Source organism: Anopheles ziemanni, chromosome 2 (genome assembly GCF_943734765.1).
Source record: "Anopheles ziemanni chromosome 2, idAnoZiCoDA_A2_x.2, whole genome shotgun sequence".
In the NCBI taxonomy this organism is placed as follows: domain Eukaryota; kingdom Metazoa; phylum Arthropoda; class Insecta; order Diptera; family Culicidae; genus Anopheles; species Anopheles ziemanni.
Genome location: NC_080705.1, coordinates 9,992,206 through 10,017,148, shown reverse-complemented (window position 1 = coordinate 10,017,148; position 24,943 = coordinate 9,992,206). Strand labels below are relative to the sequence as shown.

The following is a 24,943-nucleotide window of genomic DNA, read 5'->3' as shown; positions in this document are numbered from 1 at the left end:
ATGCGTAAAAGGTCGTACCTGTCACGATCGGTTGCTGGCCCTGCAGATGCGACGGCTTCAACGGTGGGCTAGCCACGGCACCGGTCATGATTTGCGGAGCTTGGTGCATCGGATGCGGCGACATTCCCTTGATCGGGGGTTGCGGCTGGTGTTGCTGTGCCGGAGGAGACGGTGTCGAGACGTGATGATTGGATAGCTTCGTCAAGCCGACAGGTTGCATCAGCTGTTGTTGCTGCTGGCTAGGCATAACATTGGGGTTCGATTGGATCTGCACAATTTTGCCACCTCCCATCGGCACCTGATGGATGATGGGAGTCTTCCCACCGATCATGTGCTGCATCTGTTGTTGCTGCTGCTGCTGCGAGTGCAGGAGGTGCTGTTGTTGATGTTGCTGCTGCTGCGCGTTCACCATCTTCTGTTGCACGGATGCTATTGGACCCTTGTGCAAAATCGGTTGCTGCTGTACCGTTTGGTAATGCACAGGAAGCACTCCGCCGGGACCAACACCACCACCACCGCCACCTGCGGCTGATATCTGTATCGTCGTAGGGTGTCCGGTCGTAGGGTGTTTGGTGATGATCTGCTGTTGCTGCATTTGCGATAACATCGAGCCGGGTGGAGGAGGTGCCACCGTCGTCGGTGTACCGGCTTGTTGTATGATTTTCCCTCCACTCTGCAGGACGGTCGTGTAACGGTCGTGGTGCTGATGCAATGGGCTCGAATCGCCACCACCACCACCACCAGCCGCCGTTGCCTTGCTCCGGTGGATGATGATCTGCTGCGGCGGTGGAACTTGCTGCGGTTGTTGCTGAGGTTTCTGTTGATGTTTGCCCGCATTGGTAACGATCAACGGCTGCTGCGGTTGTTGGTGTAGTCGTGGAGACATTTGGACCGCGGTCGCCGGATGCATTCCTGGCGGGATGTTCAGTAGCAGATTTCCCGTGCCGGTGTGGTGATGCAGCTGAATTCCGCCCGTGGATTGCTGTTGTTTTCCACTAACGATGGTGGCTTGTTGCTTTCCAATAACCATCGGATGCGGATGCTGCTGTCCTGAGAGTGCATTCTGTATGTAGATGGGCTGTTGTTGTTGCTGGTGACCGTGCAATGATGACGAGGCGTTGGTGGTCAATTTGAGCGGTGTCGATATGGACGTAACAGCTGGTACCGCCGATGGGTGCACGGACGACGCCTTGCTGGTGATCGTTGTCGTCATTGTCGTTTGCATCGGGGGCGTGCAGGTTGCGGCCGCGTATACTTGCTGCTGTTGCGACGTGATCACACTCGGTGCCTGCTGGTGTTTTATTACAATCGGTTGCTGCTGGAGTACCTGCTGAGAGTTCAGAACGTGCGCCTTCAGCGGGTGTGGTTTTGTAGTGGTCTGTTGTTGATGCACGACTATTCCACCCGGCTGCCCCACTCCTGCCATCGATGGGATTGTGGTCGCCTTGCCACTGCCGATGATGATTCCACCGGACGATGTTGGGGTCGGAGGGGTGTTACGGTTCGGTGGTGTCGGCGAAGAGCCAGTGTTGTTGGGAGGATTGGGTAGTGTAGATGAGGCGGAGGTAGCGATAGCGTTGACTGACTTCAGGTGTTCGGCAGCGGCCGCACTTTGTATCGCCGCGGCAGCAATGACCTTCTTGAGCGGTTGCGGTGCATTCGGTGCCGGAGGAAGCGGCACGTACTGGCCATCCTTGGTACTGTGGCGCATCAACTCGCCCGTCACCGGATCGATCAGCGTGAGGGCACTCGGTTGCGGTAACATTTCGGCCACCGGCGCCTTCGCTTCATCGGCCGTCGGTTTGGATTTTTCCTTCGCTTTGTCCGCTAGCGATGCTGTTTCGTTCGGGCGTGTTATCTGCACGCTCGGTGTGACCGGTGTCGTTGCAGACAGGCTTCCTCCACCACCACCAACGGCTCCTTGGGCTACCGCCGCCGTCGTCTGCTGTTTTTCGTCACCCTTCGTCACACCAAGTGGATCTTTCAGACCACCCACCAACGTCGAACTGCCAGCGGCGTTTGCGATACTTGTCTGCTGCGGAGGAGGTCGCTCGTCACTGCTATCGGTGGATGTTTCGGAGATTTTACGATCCTTGGCCTTCCTTGTACTGCGTGGCGATTTGCGCATATCTCCCGGTCCGGTAGCTGCATATGATGGAAAAATCGGAAACAGTATTAGAAAATGCTATTGAAAGAAATTTGTATGATAAACTACAGGATGTGGGATGAATTTTTGCAGTAAAAATGAGTACCAATACCGTTGGCCACCGCCATACTATTTTCCACCAAGTATTGAAACATTTCAACAATTCTTTTTCGAAATTCCTGTTACTCGAAAAAAACCTATAACGACTATCAAATTTATCTGAACATTGTAACGCAAAGATGTGGAACAAACGTTTTAAAATTTACTGTAAAAATTCATCCCGCACCATTTACAAGTACAACAACGCGTGAATATGGACAATTTCTAACGAATAATGAGAACAATTACCATTCAACGTAGTGGCATTTTGGCGTGTGGTGCGACGAGTTGGTGCAACCTGCAAGGTCTGCTGCTGTTGCTGTTGGAATTGCTCGTTAGCTCCCGTCGGGGAGGGTACGTGTTGCTGCTGTTGGTGTTGAGGTACTACCAACTGCTGCGAATGCATCGATCCTACGGCACCAGCACTTGTAGCCTGCTGTACGCTTACAACGGATGGTGGTTGTTGTTGCTGCTGACTCAATGCGATACTATTGCCCGCCTGAGAACCACCTTGTGCAGACAGAGGAGTCGCCGGTTGTTGCTGGGGTCCAACAATTATTGCTGCTGCTCCTCCGGCAACCTTCGGTGACGGACCGTTGCGGATGACATCCTCAATTATATCATCTACCGTGCTGCGGCCATCTTTCTCCAGCAGACGGCGGGATTTCCGTGTATTGGCTGCCGCAACTGCTGCTGCAACTGCCGCCGGTGACATTCCAACCACCGACGCCGCCGTTGGATGAAGTACGCCCAGTTCTTCCTTGCCAACCACCATCTCCAGGACACCGGTAGCTGCTGTTGGTGGCTGCTGCTGCTGATGAACCGAAGCAGATTCGCTGGCAGGGAGTGACAATGGCAATGTAGGTGCCACCGCTGGTGTTGTTGACACCGTCGTAGTTTGTTGGGGTGTGGACACCGTAGAGATGCTTACCACCACTGACGGAATACTGGTTGAGACGTTCGCCATCGCTGTGATCACCTGCTGGTGGGTAACCGGGACGGATGTTGTTGTCGCAATGGTGCCCGATGGTGTCGCTGTTGCGATCACCGTGGTCGGAGTTGTGTTGGTCGCAGGGGCTGTCGTTACGGCCGCCTGGTTCTTGATGGTCAAAATTAACCGTGGGCGAGCACCGTCACCACCGGAAGCCGGTGACAACAGTTTGTCGGGATTGGACACATCCTCACCCGAGTCGTCATGGAACTCGTAGATATCGGACGACGATCCCCCAACTCCGGCAAGAGCCCCCCGACCAGCGGCTTTCGGGGTGGAAGTGGCCGCCGGTAGTCCTGCTGACGAACCGGTCGACGATAATGCTGCGGTCGGTCCCGGTAGGTTCGGTGTAGCAGCAACATGTTGCTGCGTTGTACTGACCATAGCTGCACCACCTCTCGCACCACCTCGTCCTCCACGGCCCCGCTTGCCACCACCGGGAGTCTTTCCTCCACGGGTGCGTGTTTGTATTCCGGACTCAACCGTCTCGGCCGAGTTCTTTTCGACAACCGTCGTGTGTCCGCTCTCCGAGCTCTTGCGTCCACCTCGACGTCCTCCCCGTTTTCCCGTACCACGGCCAACGGTTTCTTTTTCCATGGACTCGATCGCACTGCTTCCACTCGACTGTTCGTCACATTCTTCCTCATCCATCGGCAACGGTGTTATTGCTGCCGCAATCGCTGCGGACGTTGCTGATGAAGGTAACGTCACGTCTGCACCGGAGATAACGGCCATCGGTTTCACATCCGTCACTTCCTTCTTGGCAGTACTCTCCTTGGCGATTGGATCGAGTTGTTGCTTCACCTTGGTCTCCTCCAACGCACCGACCGTACCCTTGGCCACCAGATCGATCGTGGAAGCTTCCTTGTCCAAAGGTTGCGAAACTACCGATTCGTCCTCCGAGCAGAGCGCATCCACCTTCTTGATCACCGAGTCTATGTTGATTTCCTTCGCCGACCAACAATCGCTGTCCTCTTTCGAGTCCGTTTCCTGCTCGTCTAGCGATGTGACCGTGGTTGGTTTACCCTCTTCCTTCACTGGTGTCGATGATCCTGGTTGCTTGCGCGATCCAGTGTTCTCCTTGCCCGCGTCGGACTTCAATGCAGTCAATTGTGTAGGACTGGAGGACGGTTTGCCAGATTGCACCACCACCGGGTCGACAACAATCGATTTCGCCACCACGACGGTCGGTTGGTGATTCGGGTTGGACATGATCGTGGAGATCGTGTTATTTCCAGACACCGCTGCCGCCGCTGTTTTTGCTAGGACAATGTTAGGTGAACTGATGGTTGTCGCCACCGGTTCAGTTGCCATCGATTTCTGATACACAGAACCCACAGGACTACTGGTGGTTGTTACCTGTTTGCTAGCAGCAACAGGGGGGATTACTGAAGGTGATGGCTGCTGTTGGTGAGCCAGAACAGTTGTCTTGACAGGAATCGCCGCAGGAGATGCTGTACCCGCTCCTGTCGATGTCACTACAGCCGGATGGATGGTCTTCATAGACGATGGATCTAGCGGTTTTCGTGGGGTTGAGGTTTGCATGAGATACGTCGACGGTGTAGTGTTGAGTACGATGTTCGGTTTGCTTGGATTTGGCTCTTGCCCCCCAACCATTGCTGCTGCAGCACTCGCGGTGATGATACGAGCCACCGGATTACCCCCTCCTTCTGCCGACGAAGGACTGTATTGGTTCTTGATCGATGGATCGTTTACCTTTCCGGGAGTTACCAACGCCGAGGGTTTCAATGGTGTTGTACCCGCAGCATGAGGCATTCCCCGTTGCGCGATCGAAGCCGGGTGTAGATGGTGTGGATGGTAATGTTGCTGCTGTGGCGATATCACCTGACCACCACTGCCAGGACTCGACACTGTCGGCTTTTGATGGTACGGTGATTGTCCACCACTCGGTGTGGAGGAAGAATTTGGCGAGTGCACTACGATATGCCCACCATGGTGGATGATCATAGCCGCCTGAGGACTTCCTCCTCCGGGTGATTGTTGAACCACAGGACTGAGCTGCTGCTGCTGCGGCGAATGCCGGTTGTTGGTCACCATTATGGGATGAGGCCGTAAGGTCGTGGTAGTTGGTGAGGACGTTCGCCCTCCTCCGAACGGTGAGTGTGGTGAGGCTATCTGCAGCTTTGGAGATTGTAGTCCCCGCGGGGATGACGAGTCCACTGCCGCCGATGGCATCGCATGATAGATGATCGGATGCTGCTCGGGAATGGTGATCGTCGGCGGTGTCTGCACAACGTACTGCCGATGAACGGTGGTTGTCGCGGACGTGGTAGTGCTGGTGGCGATCGCTGATGGTGGTGTCGTTGGGATCGAAACACCACTCCTTACCACGGTCGATGGTTGAGACGCTGGCTTAACCGAGGTCGATATCTGAGGTGCATATCCGACGGTGATCGGTTTCAACTCCGTTTGCGGCACAGAGGGCACCATCGGACGCAGCTGTTCCTTTATGATCGTGATCGTCGACGCTGGAGTTATGATCTTATGATGACTCACAACGGACGGTGCACCCAAAGGAGAGGTTGACACTTTCGTCGACGGCTTCGACTGTGCCGTCGTCGTTGCGTCCGGACGATGGGAAGGTGGTTTAACGACGACACTACTGCTCGTGGCTTCATCCGCCGACCCTTGTGACGGTGAGTCGACATTCGCCAGTGCCATATGCTTGCCGGGTGTGTCAGGCATTTCCAACCTTCCAAGCGAATCGTCCTTCTTGCCGCCTGCTGTGCCTTCCGCCACCACCAACTTGTCCACCTTATCCGCTTTCGCACCCTCAATCAACGGTTTGCCGATCTGGCTGAGGTCGACATCGGGCGTTTTCGGTGGATTGTCGAACCGCAGCAAATTACCACCGGTATGATCGTCATCGAGCGCATCATCCGTGTCGGTGTCGATCTGCAAATCTTGCTCCGACTGGGGTGTGTCCGGTTTCAGCTCCTCCGCGTTCAGGCTCATGATCGCCTTCTTCATCTCTTCGTCGTCCTCCTCCGGGATCTGCGGTGGTTCATCTTCGGTGTTCGGCGACTTGAGCTGCTCCTCCTCGACCGGATCGCTGTACATGTCGGAAAAGTCGGGCGTATTGGACGTGCCGAAACTTTCACCCAGCAACGCCGCCACGGCGTCTTCCGTTTCCTCCTGCGAAATGACGACACGAGACTTTTCCTCAAGCAGCAGCTTGGCGGCCGCTTCATCCGCTTGCCTCTGTTTCGCCGCAGCCGTCAGCTGCTCGTCATCGTTGGAACACACCGTATCACCGCCACTGGCCACCTCGCTGCTGCTGGCCAACATCTCGCCAGAGATCGACATAACGGCCTTCTCGTGTAGCTGTTGCGTCTGTTCGTCGAGTTTTTCCGTGCCGGACGACGTCGTTTTCTTTCGCTTCGCCGTACTCTTGCTGGATGTTGTTGTTTCATCAATCGATGCTTTCTTCTCGAACTCATACGTTGGAGTGGAGCAGGTCAGCTCACGCGTGCGTACACCATCGACACCCGCAAGCAACAGCGACGAAGGCGACGATGACCGTTCCACCGGGGCGGCGGTTGTACTGGCGGCCGAAGATGGTGGTGTGCTCGTCGTCTGTGCCGTCAGCTGCTGTTTGTTCGACGGTGGTGGACTTTCGTCCAACAGACACGGTAAACTGGGCGACGGTTTGCTGAGGTTGTGCTTGGAGTCCTCCTGCTGTGCGGAGATGATGTCCAGCGACAGTTTATTGATGGAAGATGGAGTAACCGGAGTCGTGGTCGGAGGTGGATGTCGGTTTGTGGTTTGCAGACCACCACCGGAATTTCCACCGATCGGCGAGAGAACGTTGCTACTGATGCTTCCGGTGGCGGTATTCGTTAGAAGGGTACCGGAGGATTTCGTCACATTTTCGCTGAGAGATGTCGTGGTAGACACACTTGGGGTAGTCGTTCCAGTGGAATTGACGCCTCCACTGCTGCTTCCACTGTGATGGTGCTTATGCTTTTCATCCTTACCACGCTTCTTTTTCTTCTTCTTCTCCTTGCGGCCATGCTCGGATGATGACGCACCCGTCGTGGCGGTGATCACAGAACCCGACAATGGGTCTTTCTTGTCGCCGAAAGACATCTCCATACTATCGTCACCGTCCGTGTAACGGAACACGTCCAACATGTCGACGGACGTGCGCTTTTCGCCAATCAGTGTAGCTCCTCCACTGGCCACAGCCGAGGCGGGTGAAACCTCCACTTCCTCGTCCTTCTGCTGGTCGGTATCACTCATCAGCTGCGCTTCCAGTGCTCGGCCGGCTTCATCGAGATCAACACTGTTTTCATCCTCCTTCAGTGACGCTGCGGCAGCGGCGGCGGCGGCCATTGAAGCACGCTGCTTCTCCCGTCGGCGCTTTTCTTTACGTTTGCGCGACTCTTCCTTGCGCGCCAGCTCCTTCTCCGTCAGCTCACTACCGCCTCCAGCGGCCGAAGTCGATGATGTGGTGTTCGACTGCTGATCCGGCAGCTTACCAGCGTTGCGAAGCGCGGAACCGAACGATTGTTGTGGTTCTTTTTGTGACTCTTCCATCGTGCCGGATTTGTTTCCTATCGAGAGCGACGCCGCCGTCGTTGGAGGTACTCTATCTGCAGGCATGGCGGGAGCGCTCGGGTTCTTAGACGCGGGCTCGTTGATGGGAACATCCGCAACAAGCTGCTGATCCTGCTGCTGTTGCTTGGAGCTGCCTTTCGGCACTTCATCTTCCATTCTTGGCCCTTGGTCGTCTGGCTCGAGCGAACCTTGCTTTCCACCGTGTGATGCTTCCGTTTCAACCGAGGAGTGCTGCGACTCTTCGTCCGATATCGGCCCAAATAGGTCCATGTCGAGGAATTTGCTAGTGCTGCTGTTACTACTTCCACCACCTCCAGCACCACCGCCGCTGCTTTCCTTGTGACGATTTTTCGATTTCTTCGATCGGCTGGACGAAGAGGACTTACTTTCGTAGTCCTCCTTGGAGCGATCGCGTCGCTTGTCTTTCTTACCGCTGTGTTTCTTCTTGTTGTAGGACGATGACTGATGATCGTCAGCCAGTTGCTGTTGTTTCATCTTCATCGACTCGTCGACAGTGCTAGTTGTCGATGCTGTCGTCGGGACGTTTGCAGAAGAAGGTGTGTTGGCCACGGGTGCATTCGGAACAACGGTTGCGATGGTTGCTGCCATCGTTGCCGAAGCGCCACTTCCACCGTCGGCCGCCAACGACGCGATCGAAGCTGGAGTTGTGGTCGCTCCAATCGATGCGTTTTCACCACTTCCTGCTTCCGTAGTAGACGAGGGGTCCTTTTCCAACTGCTCGAAGCTTCCATCCAGCGTTTTGTTGCGCTTTTGCTTCTTCTTATGTTTTCTCTTGGAATCGGAATGTTGCTGCTGTTGCTGTTCCGTTTTGGGTGTCATTTGGTGCGCCATTAGATCACCACCGTCCGAGCCGGATTGATCGCAAGCCGGTGGTGGTACCGATGGTTGGTCACGGTTGCGCTCCTTATGCTGTTTGTACGTCGACGCTACCATATCCTTTGTTTCCTGCTTGATGACAGCCACAGTCGTGGTCGGTTGTCCGTACTCCGACTTGACGACCGTTTTCACCAGATCGTCATCGGAAATGTCACTGGCAATGAGGGCAAACGAGCCAGCCGTCGTCATCGCCGCAACCGATGGTTTTTGTTCCTTAGGAGCCCCGGACGAGGAGCTCAGGTCCATCTTGACGGTCAACGATGACGGCGGTTTCTTATCTTCGACCAAGTGCGAAGAAATCTCATCGTCGCTTTTGAGTTCCTTCTTGATTTTGAGCTCCACATCGGCGGTATAGGGGGTAGATCCGGCGAACATACGTCCAATTTTATCATTGATTCGATCAAATTCGGCATCCGGAATCATGCTATTGCTGCCCATGGCAGCAGCACCGCCGGTTGTGACTGTATTTTTCGTACGATCGTTCGTCCTCGTCCCTTCGTCGTCCGTTTCCGTGTCCGATTGGATGCGCGTCGAACCTCGGGAGCCTCCCTTGCGGGAGGACGACTTTTTGTCCTCGCCCGAACTGCGCCGTGAGCTTTTCTCCTGGTGGTAGGAGGTTTGACGTTGCTTTTGCACCTGCTGCTGCTGCTGCTGCTGCTGCTGCTGGAGAAGCGGTCGTTTGTCCCGACCGGCGGTACCGTGTATGTTGCCACCACCTTCGCTGCTTTCATCATCGCACAGATCATTCAACCGGTCCCGATTGAAGATTGCCCGATGATGATGATGCTGATGCTGGTGATGGTGACGACGATCTTGCTGCTCGCGATCGCGTTGGTGATCCGTCGTTCCACCCTCGTCACCCGAATCGGACGCCAACGACGACTCCTTCAAGTGATGATGGCGGCGTGACGACGAGCGAGGTGTCGTCGGAACGCGATCCTCTTCGTCGTCCGTTGTCGTCACCATGCCGCTCTTGTTGTGCTCCTTGTGGTGGTGATTGTACTTGCTGTTGACCGTCCCGTCCGAGTTCATACCGTCCTCCGAGTCGGACTCATCGCCTTCTTCCCAGCTCTTGGAGCGATTCTTACCCTCCCGCTTCGCCCGGCACTGCTTGAGCTGTGAGAACTTGGCCCGAATCTTCTTCTCCTCCTCCTGCTTCTGCATGTTCTTGCACGAGCGTGCCTTCACCTTGTCGTACATCGAGATATTCGGCCCGAAGTCGTCGGGAATGTCGAAGATTGAATGCTTCTTCGGCTCGTCCGAGTCGTCCGTATCGTCCGAGTTGCTGTTCGCCGGTTTGCGGCTACTATTCGAGCGGCACTTTTTCTTCTCCCTCACGGCTCCTCCTGTCGGTCCACCAACACCCTCCTCAGCCGATGATTCCGCACGGCTAACGGGCTGTGATGATTTGCGATCCGCACGGCTACAATTATACTTCTTGTAGTGGTCACCGCCAGGGGTAGTCGCACTCGACGCGTCCAGTCCCATACCGCCGGCAGATCCACCACCACCACCGCTCGAGGCGCTGTGGTGGAAGCGTTGCTTTGCAAACTCCTGCAGCTCCTTGCGCTCCTTCTTGTAGCGTATTCGGCGGTTCTGCTCTTCCTCGTCGCTGGTCGACCGGTTTTCACCGTAGCTGTCCGCGGGGAAGTTGGCGCTCTGCGTGTTCTCCTTGTCTCGCGAAGGGTCACGATTTTTCTTCGACTTGTGCTTCGACTCGTGGTACCGCTCCTTGCGCTTGTGATGGCTTCCACCACCACCTCCGCCGCTGCCACTACCAGCACTGCTGGCACCGGACGGCGGCTGATGGCGAAGATGATCCTCACCGGAAAGCATGATCTCCTTGCGGCGCTCTTCAAGCAGGAACGCTTGCTGTTGCTGCTTTTCGGTGGTAGTATGGTGATTCTCGCCGCCAGGTTGCTGCAGGTACTTCGAGGACGCGTTGTTCATCGAGGATGGGACTTTCTCGGACGATGGAGTAGTACCACTGCCGGACGACGTCTTAGAGGATGTTTTCTCCGATCGATGGTTGTGACCGTTGCCGCTCGTTTTGTGGTGATGTTTGCCACCTTCCTTACGACTTTCCTTACCGGAATCACGCCGCTCGTTAATCTTCGGACCCGTTCCCGTCTCTTGGCCGTCCTGGTATACATTGGAGCGAATTTTCTTCACCGAGTTCGTTTCTTCCAGGGTCGATTCGATGCTATCCTGCGAGCTGAGCCGTCGTTTGGAGGAACTTCGGGCGGGAGAGCCGCTACCGGTTGAGTTTACCCGATCTCGTCGATCTTTATCCGATGTGGAGCGCTCCCGGTGATGGTGATGATGGTGTTGCTGTTGTGCGCCCGGCTCATCGTGGTGATGATGACGGTGAAGATGATTCTTCTGGTTCGCCGAAGATTCCCTCTCCACCGTATCACCGGACGAAGCCACTGCACCGCCCTTGGCCCTACTACTACGTTCCTTTTCGTGTAGTTCCTTCTCCATGTCATCATCGCGCGATTGCTTACGCTGCTCTTTCTCCTCCCCACCGACCAGAGCCGGGGTGTCCTTTTCCCGATCGGTCGATGATTTTCCCTGCCGATGTCCTTGTTGATGTAACGCCGGCAGTTGCTCTTCATCGTCTTTATTATCCCTTCGCTTGGAGGAAGAACCTCCGCCAGATGGAACGATGATATTAATGTTGTTCGTACTTGCAATCGCCGTTGCTGCAGCCGCCGCAGCCGCCTCCTGCTTCAAGCGATCAAACTCGTCCCGATAGGCACTGTTGCCACCACCGGCGGCAAAGCCTGCAGCAGCACCTGGAAGATGCTCCACGTGGTTTTCTTTGTTGTGAAGATTCTTTGCTGTACTGCTACTACTGCTCGTACTGCTTGTGCTGCTCACGCTGTCACTGTGATGCCGGTGGCCACTGCCGCCTCCGATGCTGCCACCACCGTGATGGTGATGATGGTGGTCCTTGTGGTGGTGCGAATTCGATTTGCTCGACGATTTGCTCGACGAATGCTTGGACGATTTGCTGGCCGACGTATCCGACGATGGTACCACCGATGGAGCGGCATTGGCTGCCACTTCCTCTGCCGGTTCATCGACCGAACTTGCACCCACCGCCATGGCAGCAGCGGCATTCGGTGACGACACCACACTGCTGGACGAGGTCGACGAGGTAGACGATGCCGTTGATAGTTTCCGTCGATCTTTGTGATGCTTGTTGCTGCTGCTGTTGCTGCCTTTACTGCTTCCACCACTGGCCACCGTCGCGTCACTTTCCGTCGCCTTTCCGACTCCACTGCTAAGGCTGCTACTACTGGAATGCATGTGCGCCGCCGCCGCTGCCGCCGGTGGACCACCGTCATCGGAACCACCCTTAACCGTGCCGACGTTCGTGCTCCCCGGGGGTGGTAGTGATGTCGATTGAACGGCTCCTCCTCCGACCGCATCTTTCACAACCGATGCTCGACTGCCGCTGGCGGACTGCTGCTGATGTTTCTGCGTCACGCCACTATTATTACTCGATGACGACGACGACGACGAAGTTGAAGATGAAGAAGAGGACAGATGATTTGCACTGGCTCTACCACCACCGCTGCTGCTGCCGTTGCCGCTACCACTAGTAGTTACACTATTACTATTGTTCATTAAATTATTATTGTTGTTACCGCTAGCGTTTGTACTTGTTTTTTCCGTTAAACTAATACTTTTATTTAAAACATTGGTCTTTGGTTTACTGGTTGACGACGACGACGAGGACGATGACGAGGACAATGTAGTAGCAGTGGAAGTGATGGTAGTGGTGGTTGTGGTCGTCGTTAGTGTCGTCACACCGGCCGTTGTTGAGGCAGCAGCGCTTGTCGAAGGTATTGTAGAGGACGTAGTCGTCATAGCAGTACCGGAGTGTGAACTGCTACTGTGTGTCGTATTACTAGTGTTATCTTTATGATTAACGGACGGGGACGACGTAGCTGTTGTTGTTGTTATTGTTGCGGTACTACTGCTACTACTACTACTGCTGCTACTACTGCTGCTGGACTCTCCATTGTCACTGCCAGCTGCCGCCGTCGTCGTCGTCGTTGCTGTTGCAACGGTGCTTCCAGAAGACGGTGGAGAAGAGGAGGCGACGGTGGTTGATGGTTGACCTGATGCTGCCGCAGCCGCCGCTGCTGCTGCCGCTGCAGCCGCCGCCACCGCCGGTGGGTGACTGGGGAACGGATACTGGAGAGTGGACTTCACCGAAGGGTTGGGACTGTTGTACGGCTGCGGGCTGTTCATCGGCGAAACGGAGGTGCTACTGCTACTTCCACTGATCCTCGGTAAGCTGACGGTCGTCGGCGTGATGGGGGTCGTTGGAGCCGAGCTTGCCGTAGTACCGCTTGGCACCGCCGGAGCAGCAGCTGCGGTTGGTGCCGTTTTGAGCGAACCCAGATGAACAGGTGATTGGCTGGCCGAGGGTGTTGTCGCGAGCGTAACACTATTCACCACCGGCGATACTGTTGCTGCTGCTGGTCCTCCCGCCGCCGCCGCCGCAGCGATCACGGACGCTATGCTGTTGCCGAGCACGGTCGCAATGGTACCAGCGGATGCGGCCACCAGTGCGGTGCTATGCTTCGAGTAGTTGGAGAAGTCGCGCGGTTCGTACTTGTCGTCGATGTTCTCCAACCGCTTGAGGTCCTCGTCGAAGATGGACTTTTTCGACAGCACCGACTTGACGATGTCCGACGGGGGCAGCTCGTGCACGTCGAGATCGAGAAACTTCGTGCGAAACGAGCTGCCGGCGGCCGAGGAAGACGAGGATAGCGGTGATGGGGACAACGACGACGCTGTCGGCTGGTGGTGTTGGTGAATGTGATGATGCGGCGGTAGGTGGTGATGATGGTGGTGGTTCAGCAGTCCCGCAGCACCTACGCCCGGATTGTGGAACGGAGACGCATGCTGTTGCGGCAGGTGGTGCTGGTGGTGGTGGTGGTGGGAGGATGAAGAGGAATGGTGGTTGTAGGACGAAGACGTCATTTTCCCGGACGATCCGTGATGGTGGTAATGGAGTCGATCATTCAGTCCAAAGTGGAGCTCGTTCGCGTTCCCACTGGTACCGCTACCAATCGGGGGGACTGACGCATTGACGCTGCCACCACCACCAAGCCGAGTGACGGAAGCCGCCTGGGTACTACCGGACCACTTCTCGAACTTTTCGTCCAGTGTCTTGATGCGCTCGTCCAGTGACATGCCGAGGTCGCTAGAATCACTTGACGTCGAGCTAACGGAGGGGGCCCGTGGCGGTGGACTTGCCGGCACCATTTCGCTCACCGACGACTCCCCGAGCAACGGCAAACCACCAATGGACGCAGCTCCTCCGGACGACTTGCTGGCCGACGCGGCCACTGCTACTGGCGGAGGACTCGTGAGGGCGTTGCTGTTGCTCTGTAGTAGACTAGAATTCGCCGCCAGCGAAGAGAGACTCGGGTTGATCGCAGCGGAGGAGTTGGTGGCGGCCGATTGTGATCCAGCGGAGGTGCCGCTGCCGCTGACCGCGGTCGAAAACGGGAGCGGGGTTGTTGGCGTAGCGACGGTGGACGGTGTCGATGGTGTCGCGGCTGCCGAAGACGACCCGGACGAGATCTGCCGTTCAACGGACGAGGAGGCGTTGACGACGGTTGACGGCACCACCGCAGACGAAGTTGAGGAGGAAGCTGAGGACGAACCTCCTCCCGCACTACCACTCTGCTGCTGCTGATGGATTGCATTGAGTCGGTTCTGCTGGAACACCTGCACGGCAAAGCGGGGCAGTGGGAGCTCCATCGGCTCCTGGTTGTACGATCGTGCCGTTGGTATCCGGCGGGGTTCGCTCGGGAGCAGCAAGTTTTCCGGCCGCTCGTCGCATAGGGGCGTGCCGGGACGCGACCCATCGGCACTCTCGCCCCCACTAGCCTCGTGAGAATGTATCGAGTGTAGCTGGTGACCTCGACCCCGCGAAGAATGGTGATGTTCGTTGGAGGTTGATAGACTCGTCCCTGCTGTGGTGCCCGCATTCGCTGCCGCCCAAGAAGAAGACGATGCCGATGATCCTCCCGTTGCCGTGCTACTACTGCTGTTGTTATTGCTGCTGTTGGCCAGGACTGTCGCAGTTGGTGCCAGTCCATCACCGATCATTTTCCTTCGTTTGCTCAGGTGATGGTGCGGCGAGTAGAGCGAATGGTTCGTGGTGGGTCCTTCCGTCGGCAGGTGGTGCTGCGAGTTATTACTGCTGGAAGCATTCACGTGCCGCTGCTGTAACGAGCTGCTGTCTGTGGAAGGTCTCCTACTGTTTCCACCCACGAGCGAACCCGCCGATGACGACGAGACGGATTGCTTCGACTGCTGGATGTTACACTCGGACAACCGGCGCACCTCCATCGACTTGCGGTGGGTCAGCGCAGACGATGACTGGATGCCACCGATCGATCCGATCCCTCCTCCTCCTCCTCCTGTCGTACCGCCACCACCATCACTGTTGTTGCTACCATGGTGCGGATGGTGGTGATGATGGTGGTGGTGGTGGCTGTTGTAATGGTGCAGCATATTGCCACTCCCGCTAGCGTTGCCGGCATTAGGGCCACCGCTGCTGTTGATCGACCCACTACCGCCGGGCGTATTGCCGCCAGCCGCTCCACTGTTAAAATGGTGACTGCTGCCAACGGTGCCACCAGGCGTTACTACACCGGTAGCTGCAGAACCGGCGCCGGCCACAACAATGACGCCAGGGGATGGATCGCGCAGATCCCGGTGGTGGTCACGATCGGAATCGCTTCCTCCGTGGTGATGGTGGTGGTGATGGTGATGGTGCCCGTCCGAGTTGTATTTGATACGCTTCTTTGGGCTCACCAGCTCATCGCCACTGGACGGGCATTCTTCTAGCTGTTCTAGTATATGTACACGCTCCTTCTGCAGGTAGCGTATGTTGTTGCTATCGCCACCTACAACAGATGAAAACACGAAAAGCATATTAAAAACGGGTTGAAAATAATGTTGTTATATTCGTGAGCGAAAAGAAACACCGGAATCTTTTTATGAGTAATCCTAAATGACAGTATTGATATCAGTAAGTTTTACTCTAGTTCAAGTCAGATGTAGGATCCATTGTAGACTAATCAAAAATAAAAATAGTAATAAATAAGCAATTACAAAGAATCCTGTACCAGACATACAACAAAGACTTGAGAATGAACTGAGACTTAATGCGCCGTGAATAGAATGTTTATCTATTAAAGGATATCGATCTATACAATGGAACGATTCAAGTGGTCGAAGGAAAATTTCCTCGACACAAGGAATGTTTTCAGACGCATCGGAGAACCTTGCAATCATACAGGGGAGTATGACAAAAAAACAAGCGGAAAATCGGCTTAGGAAAGCTCTTAGATGAATTCGTCAGAGACACCCTCTTTCGGTTGGTCCTGTTTATCACTTACCTGAACTCTTTTCGCTGCGTTTCCGTAAACTGCTGCCGCCAACAGCTACAGCTCCACCGGTCACCTGAGCGGATGCTTGGAGGTCGGTCTCACCTAACCGCGATTGTATCGTGGAGGTAAGACCGCCGCCACCACCGGGCAACGATCCTCCCGCCGTGGGCGAATCGATCGACCCAACGAGATGGTGTAGGTGGTGGGCGAGGCTGGCCGCACCGCCAGCCAGCCGATCGATGAGCGTACTGCCAATGTTCCCGCTGCCACCGCTGCTGCTGCCGCGGGTCCCACTCACACCACTGCTGTTGTTGTGCTCGTGGTGGTCGTATCGGTCGTCCTCGTGCGTAGAGCTTGCGGCCGACCCCTGGCTGTACTCGTCGTAGCTTCGAAATCGCCGCGGCGCTTCGATCCGATCGCCGATGCCGGCGGCTCCACCGGCGTTTCCGCCTTCCGAGTAGTAGTCCTCGCTCGAGTACCGCACGATCCGCGACCGCGACGAGGACGACGAGGAGGAGTTGACACCCATCGGGCCGCCAACCCCTCCTCCACCCCCCGACCCACCGTTGCCGCCCCGAGCACTACCAGCGCCTCCCCCGGCACCGAGCGACGACGACAGCAAACCCGTCGACGAGGCGGTGGCGGAGGACGACAGCGATAGCGGGTCAACGCGGGGCGAGGCGCCACCAGCGATGGCACCAACGTTTCCGACGGCGGTAAGCGGATTGCTCGGTCGACTGAAGGACGACGAAGAACCGCCGCCACGCTCGGACGCGCGATTCCGGCTCAATGAGCTATTGCTGCTGCTGCTACTGCTACCTTCCCTATTACTATTACCACTACTGCTATTGATTCCGGCGGCACTGTTTCCACTGTGGACACCGAGACCACCACTACTACCGTTGTTACCACTAGCACTGTTACCACTATTGTTGCTACCGAAGCGGGGCGACCCGAAGGACGACGATATCCGTTCGGGACCGCCGCCGCCGCCGCCTCCAGCCGCCGATTGCTGCTGCTTATCTAACTTATCAAAGAACGCCTCCTGGCACTCGCGGGACGCAAAGTCCACCTGCAGCTTGCGGCCGCGCAGCGTCACGCCGCGCATCTCCTTGACGGCCGCCTGCGCCTGCTGCACCTGCTCGTAGTAGATCAGCGCGAGCCGGCGCTCCCGGTCGACGTTCACCTGCGAGACCGTGCCGAAGTGGTTGAACTGGGCGACGAGATAGTTCTCGCTCGCACTGTCCGCCACCCCGTCCAGCCACACGCAGTTGGTCGGCATCGACTTGCCGAAGCCGAGCTTGATCCGGTTCGCGCCGAGATGCTCGCCGTCCATCTTGCGCATCGCTTTCACTACACTCACTATGTCCGAATATTGACAGAACGCGTACGCGCTCGCACCCTGCTTCTTAATGTCTATCTCAATGATCTCGCCGAAGCACTCGAACTGCTTGCGCAACTCACTCCCGGTAATGTCCTTCTCGAGGTTGCCGACGAACAGCGTGCGGGTCGACTTCGGATGGTACTCGTCCAGCTCCGCCTCGTACGGCCGGAACTCGTTGTCGTCGACGTCGTAGTAGCCCGCGTACGGGGCCACCTCTATCTTGCAGCCGAAGAACAGCTTGTCGTGCGACACCTCCAGCGCCTTCTCCACATCCTCCGGCTTCTTGAAGCAGACGAGCGCGTACCGGTCGGTGTTCTGGCCGACCACCTTCACCCACGTCACTTTGCCGTGCTTCTTGTACTCGTGGAACAGGCCATCCTTGAGCGAGGTGTCGGACGAGCGGGCGGGGAGATTTCGCACGCAGATCGCCAGCGGCCGGTTGTCGTCCGAGTTGAAGTTGATCAGATTGCTGTTGCCGCCGCCGCCGCTGCTGCTGCTGGCACCGACTCCGCCGCCACCGTTGCTGAGCCCTCCACCTCCACCCGCACTCGCTGTCGTTGGCTGCTGCTGCTGCTGCTGTCCCGCTGCGGCGTGGTTGATGGTGGTGGCGGTGATGGTCGGTACACCACCACTTCCTCCCGCTGGACCAGCACCACTGGAATGATGATGGCTGGAGCCACCACTGCTACTACTGCTGCTGCTGCTGCTACTCGAGCTGCTCGAGCTACTGCTGCTGCTGCTGCTGCTGCTGCTGCTGCTGCTTCCGATTGGACCGTTAGCTGCATTATTAGCGTTGCCGCCGCCACCGCCTCCCAGATGTGTCGTCGTCGACGAGGCCGCCGCTGCTGTTGCTGCCGCCGCCGCCGCCGCTAATGCCGCCGCCGTCGAGATCGCCGACTGCAGCAGGGTCCTTCCGCTGGCGAGTGGTGGCAGCACGCCGCCGCCTATTACTCCAGCCGCGGCTGTGGACGGTGCGCAGCTTGCGGCAGCATCGCGGCCATAGGACGACGGCAGCGATGGCAACAAACCACCAACCGAGGACGGCGGTAGACCAGCTCCTCCTCCTCCTCCGCTGCCACTGGTGCCGCCACCGACGCTGTTTCCTCCGCTGCTACTGCCGTGCGTGCCACGTCCCGACAGGTTCGTCGTCGTGCCAGCGTCGTGTTGCGAGTGGCTCGCAATACCGCCGCCCTGGCTGTGCGACGTCGAGGACGAGCAGGTGGACGAGCTGCTGCTGCTGGGCGATCGCGACCGAGACCGGGACACCGACCGGCGCTGGTGGCGCTGGTGGTACGACGGCTGCGCGTGGTGGTTCGGATGGTGCTGCTGCGGCGCCGCCTGATGGTGACCGCTGCCGTCCCCCCGGTGGTGATGATTGTGGTGGTGGTTGTGATGATGCGACCGATCGCCGATCACACCGCCGCCACCGGAGGAAGGATGGTGATGATGGTGGTACTGCTGCTGCACCGGCGACGCGGTCCGCGAGTGGCGATGGTGGTGGTGCTGGTGCTGGTGCTGGTGCTGGTGGTGATAGTGGTTGTGGTGGTGATGGTGGTTCTGGTGGTTGTTGTTATTGCCGTGGTTACTGCCGGGTGACTCCGACCCAGAACCGGACCGGTGAGATGACTTCGGGAGTGATTGTTGCTGCAGTTGCTTCTTCTTTACGGCATAGCCATCGTAGCTGTTGTTATTATTATTATTGTTGTTGTTGTTGTTTACGCCCCCTGTTCCTCCGCCGCCTGGTGCTCCACCGCCTCCTCCGCTGTCTGACAGCTGTGAGGGTGCTATCGAGCCAACGCTGCCGCCGAGCGGTTGATGGTTGATGGCGTGGGGCTGCGAGATCGATATCTGCTGGCTGGTATCGTTGCTGGCGGTGCCACCGCTGGGACCGCTGTACCAACCGGCTCCTCCACTGGTGGTGGTGCCACTACTGCTTCCGCCAACGCCGCCTCCGGACGACAGCCGCGGGTGATTGGATCTGTTTTCGTGAAAAGCATAAAAAACAACGTTAGAATTACTCTCTTTTTTGAAAACGGTAAAGTTGGCAACGATCATACTCTCGGCGACTTTTTTCGCGGAATATGCACAATAGAATTGAAAAACATTCATTACAACCAATATTGACAGTTGACATTTTGACAGAAATGTAATTAATTACATGAATATGTCTCCATTGCTTCACTTTGAAACCGTAGTAAAAATGTATATTATAAACAACTTTATCTTGTCTCGTAGTGAAAATAATAACCTAGTGGTATTAAAATACAATAAGTCTTGAAATTGCGGCATTCAAAAATGGCCTTTACGCAATTGAAAAACTTCAAAAGGAATGTTGCGAAATTAAAATTAGGTTTCAATTGTAAATGTAGGTTGAAACTCTCAAACGTTATACTGTTTACCACAATAGCAACGCAATAATTATTGTCGTAATATTTAAAAATTAGCAAAATTACTCGACAAAGACACCCAAATCAAATAACATTTAATTGTGGTAACAAAAGTCAGAAGAATCACAAATGTACTCTGTTAATCTTACCACCTGATAATTACACAAAATCTAAAAGTAAAATAACATAAATGTAAATCATAAGCTGTAAAACTTAAAATATAAATAACAATTAAAATTAGCGCATGGAAAAAATAAATCAATACGACACATTTTACCTGTTTTATTTGAACCTTACAAAGAAAAATCGAAAAAGTAAAATTAAAATAAATCATGTGCAGTAAACAAAATGTTTGCTACGAAAGGACACAGTTGTTTAGTCCCTATAAACAATAATTGGCAATAAAAAGATAGCTGCCTTAATCGAACTCACAACGCAAAAGAGCGTTTGACCTATCAAAATCAAATAAGTGAATTCATTGAGCATTCGCACACATCGTCACACAGCAGATTACTTATTCTAATTGCCCTTTAAAAGGACTTGCCATCCTTTTTTTAGCTCTACGTCAAATTCTGGATATTTGGGTTGGTTTTGGAGCCAGCCAATGGTTGATTGAAGAACTACTGGAAGTCGTCGAAAACGTTAATTTGATAAACTAAAGACCAAATCATAAACAGCACTCTAGCGACGGTGGATTCGACGTAGTCGCCCCACTCACCTCTCGGCCTGTTGCGAGGAGGACGATACAAACGCTGAACAGTCCGTCGTTTGCAGTGGGATCCTGTCATGATCTTTCCGGATCGAGCTAGGCGAAGACTCCGAGCTGAAGTCCATACGCCATTCCTTCTCGGTGCGTCTTCTTCGACTTTTGCGAGAGTTCAATCGATTCACGATTGGGTCTTTGATATTCAAATTTTCGTTATTTTCGTATGGAGCAGCATAGTTTCCTCCAAGAGGATCGGAAGATGTTCTTGACGAACTACTAGAATGCATGCGCTCGTTAGAAGAGCATCGTAAACTATCTTTTTCTATATAGGCTTTAAATACATGTCTAACGATAGTAGTATTGCTTTCTTCTATCATGTTCGTTGTGTTTTGGTCACAAAGGTTCTCTCTGGCATCCATCATCTTCCACGATTGGTTCAGTTCCTTTTCGGAAATGCCCATAATAGATTCGTTACTTAAAACGTCACTATACGGACCATCTGAAAGGTTCTGATATCCTTCTGGTTCATAGTATTGGGTAATTAGCGTACGTCCGTTGAACTTATGCCCGAATCGGAGAGCTTTCATAGCTGATTTAATGTCGACGTACGATATCGTTGCGCAGACGCTTCCATCGTGTCCTTTATCAGAATCACAGGCTTTACCATCCCTATTGGTAATGTTTTCTATAGATACAAAGCCTAGAACTCCATTTCCACTGCTCGAATTATTGGATCTATTGCTACGTGTAAGGACATGGTCGGTGCCGTTATCGTTAGACTTTTCGGTTGCAATTGTGTCTTCTGTTGTGGTTGTGCCAACCTTTGCATCGCTTTGACTAGAATCTCCATTCGTCTGTCGATCAGCTTCGTCCACTACCAACCTTGGGGGACCAGTGTTTTCCCATCCTTTCCTGTCCGGGTTGCCAATAACATACGAAGCATGCTGCCCTTCGTCGAGCGTCGCCGTGTGACAGTCTTTTCTAGCGTTAACCAGCGAGGCCGTAGGTTTAGCTACTTCGATAGGACTTTCAACCGGGAGAACAACCGAAGTGGTGGCACAAGACAGGGACCCTGACGATGAAGACGATAGGGACGATGACGACGGACATGAGGGCGATGTCGACGGCGGGGGAGCCGGATGATGGTTAGGGATGTGATGGTGAAATGCCGGAGAAGTGATTATTCGAACACTTTGGACTCTGCCATATCTGCGATTTTGAGAAACACGGGAAAGAGAGAAGAGAAAGAGAGGGAGAGAGAAAAAAGAAAAAAAAACTTACAGAATTTATACTTTGGAACTAGCGAGAATAACTCGCGGACTAACTAATAATTGATAAAAACAAAAAAGAAAAGCAAAACAAACAACGCAAAAAAGGAGTTGGGTGGTGTTCTCTTATACCAGAGCAAGGGTGTATGGGCTGTTTTGAACAATAAAAAACTGATTAAATAACTAACGGCTAACCAAAAACCAAGAAAATCAACAAACAAAAACCATAAAAGAAGGAGTAACATAACAAAACTATTAAATACACATTAGACAAAGAAATAAAGAAAAACCAACTCAAACAAAGAGGCAGTTGTGTCCAAGGGGAAACGTGTTGTACAAATGACGGAAACAGCCATATGGAGTCGTAAATTCAACGAGTAGATCGTAACGGATGACCAAAGAAGAAATTTATGTTGAAATGATGTACCAAATACTAACAAGAAATGCCCAAAAAGAACTGGACCACACAGATGAAGGGCTTAAGAGTAAATTTTGAGCATCTTTAGCTTCTATCGTTAGACTCAACTGAATACAAAGACAATTTTGAATAAAACCATAAACGTTATAGAACTTGAAAGAGCAGTCGTCGCTTTTCGGTTTTGAGCTGCCAGCTGCCGGGAGCGTTAAGTTGAGGAAATCAGTTGATAGACCTTGTACCGTTCTAGGAGAAGATCACTAATTCACACGCACACGCACGGACAAACACCACACGATTCCACTCGCATCTTGGCTACTACATGAAGATTTGATGCTTCCGATCGAATCGGCGAATGACAGAATCGGAAAATTCGCTTCCGAGTGATAGACGCAAACTGCGTTTGCAGCATTACAATCAAACGTTGAGCCAGAAGGTGAAATGTTTCCGATTGATTCCGGTCATTACGTGTTAGTAAGGAACTGTCATTATTTACAAACAAGTTAGTACCTGGTTGCTGTATGTAAGCAGAAGTTAGTTGCAAGTCTACAATATTTAAATTTTATGTGAGTTCTACTAAGCTTTTTCGTTGAATCGTGCGAGCATGCAAAATGTATTTTAAATAAACCTTTGAAGTGTACACCTGTACATGTGGGGTTTTTATCATATACCACAAAGATTGATGTTCTAAAAATGGACTTTTCATATTAACTTCCTGCATCCAACATCTATCAGATTTTTATAGTTTGATTCACTTTAAAAATTGAATTGCAGAGAAACCTTCACGAATCTTAATCAGAACATACCCGTAATTACCAAGAAAAAAAACAGACCCATTAGATGAATCCTATTTAGAGATTACGTTGTCCAATTTCTATGCTTTTGGGTTCGGTTTTTCCGATCTCGATTCAATCTGCCCAATTGGAACCCCGGACAGCCGGTCTTAAGTCAGGCGCTTTAGGTCCATTATGTTGAGCAGCTTTTTGGCCCGAAAAAAGAAAGGAAGAAAGGTAAGTTGTGCCTCCCTAAGAACTTACTTGCCGCCTCCCAGAAGAAGCAATTTTCGTTTTCGCCTAACGAACCCCCCTAACGAAGTCTTTCCCAACACACAAATGGTAAGCTGATTTACTGCGGAATCCGTACGTTTCGAACGTTTACCGATGCAAAAAAGGTTCGGTTTTGTGTGTGCAGTAGTGGCCATCGTCGTTTTTGTTGAACAATCTTTCACACGGATTGTGTACTCGCCGTGAAGTCGACGGCAACGACTTCCCCATTGGGCGATTAATGGCAATCAGTCATGTGCAGCTCATCAGGCAAATTTGAGGCTAGGTGTGTACCGCATTTGATGGTTGGGAAATTTTGGAACTTTAGAATCCGCACCAAGAATCAAGTAACCGGACCAGCAAAGCAATGAGGCCTGATGTGTTCATTCGTTTTTAACGATGAGACTCGCCTAAGGCGAACTACCAAACAAGTCTGGATCATTGTAAAAAAAAACCAAGCAATGAGTGTACGTTTCGAGGAGGTAAAATAAAGGGCAGATTATCCGGTGAAGTATTTTCCAACCGATTCGAAACGAACCAAAAGTTCGTAACCAACTAGGGTATCTTTTTGTCTAGGGCGAATTTCCCGGATGAAGATGCACACACACACAGACACAGATACATTTTTTTCCTCCTCGATCGGGAGCAAACAATTTAAATTCAATGGAACGTAAGTAACCAGTGCTTTTAGTTCGAAAAACAGCAGTGTGCATTTAAGTCCCCCGCATACATTATGCAAGGAAAAGGGACGAATATTATATGTTGGAAGGGTAAAAGAGGCGAGGGAAAAAAAACTATACCAGGGCAAACGATCTCCAAATTTGGTTCCGTCACATGTACCCCCACACCTGTCCCAACGTTTTTCCCTATTCGGGGTTTATGCTCCACATTTACCCCTAACACACACACACACCGAATCACCCGACGAGTGAAGTACAAGGCGTCTCCATTTTCCGGTAGTCATTTCTCAAACCCGGCAAAACTCTCGACCGAGCCAAAAAGAGGCTTAAAAAACAAATCACTCTCGGGCTGAAGGGAGGGTGGTGAAACTGGGGGGCGAGGGAAAGACGAGCTTGATGCGATTTCACGTTCAACGACCATTGCAACGACGTTTTCGAGCGCTTTTCGATGGTGTGTGAGTGGGGTGGTGGTCGGACGGCGTAATACCACGTGTGCCACACGAACACAAAGCGCTATGCACCTGTATGAGGAGGCACAAAGTTGTAACGTTTTACAATGTATATACATAGATATATATACCGTGGGAACGGAATATACGAGGATGGCGACAAGAGATAGAGAGAGAGAAGCGCAGGGAAACGTAATGTGTCGCGGGTGGGGATATGGAAAACAATGACCGATGGGAAAAGCACCACCCCCGGGGGCTGGAAAATTGGAAATAAAACAAACCGAGGCAATATTTTAAGGAATTATTTGTCTTTGCTCCCTCGGAAAATCTCCCCGGGAAACGGGAGGGATACAAAACCTCCTAAACACAAAAAGGATTCGTAAAGGGCGAAAAGTAGTAAGCTTCTTCTGCAGAGCAACGAGCCCCGGGTCGTAATCTGGGGAGCTTAAGAAGAAGAAGAAGAAGTA

At 53.4% G+C, this 24,943-nt stretch overlaps 1 protein-coding gene across 1 annotated transcript in view; it reads right to left on the bottom strand.

Annotated features, from left to right (window-relative positions):
* Positions 1-24,943, bottom strand: part of LOC131281129 (protein split ends) — an 85,984-nt gene that overhangs the window by 2,702 nt on the left and 58,339 nt on the right. Inside the window, exons 2-9 of the mRNA XM_058310386.1 lie at positions 18,652-19,506; positions 16,154-18,606; positions 15,400-15,658; positions 14,290-15,294; positions 12,731-14,217; positions 9,575-12,682; positions 2,495-9,526; positions 19-2,145 (exon numbers count right to left, since the gene is read on the bottom strand). Coding sequence (XP_058166369.1) covers positions 19-2,145; positions 2,495-9,526; positions 9,575-12,682; positions 12,731-14,217; positions 14,290-15,294; positions 15,400-15,658; positions 16,154-18,606; positions 18,652-19,506 — 18,326 coding nt within the window. The remainder of the gene's footprint in view (positions 1-18; positions 2,146-2,494; positions 9,527-9,574; positions 12,683-12,730; positions 14,218-14,289; positions 15,295-15,399; positions 15,659-16,153; positions 18,607-18,651; positions 19,507-24,943) is intronic.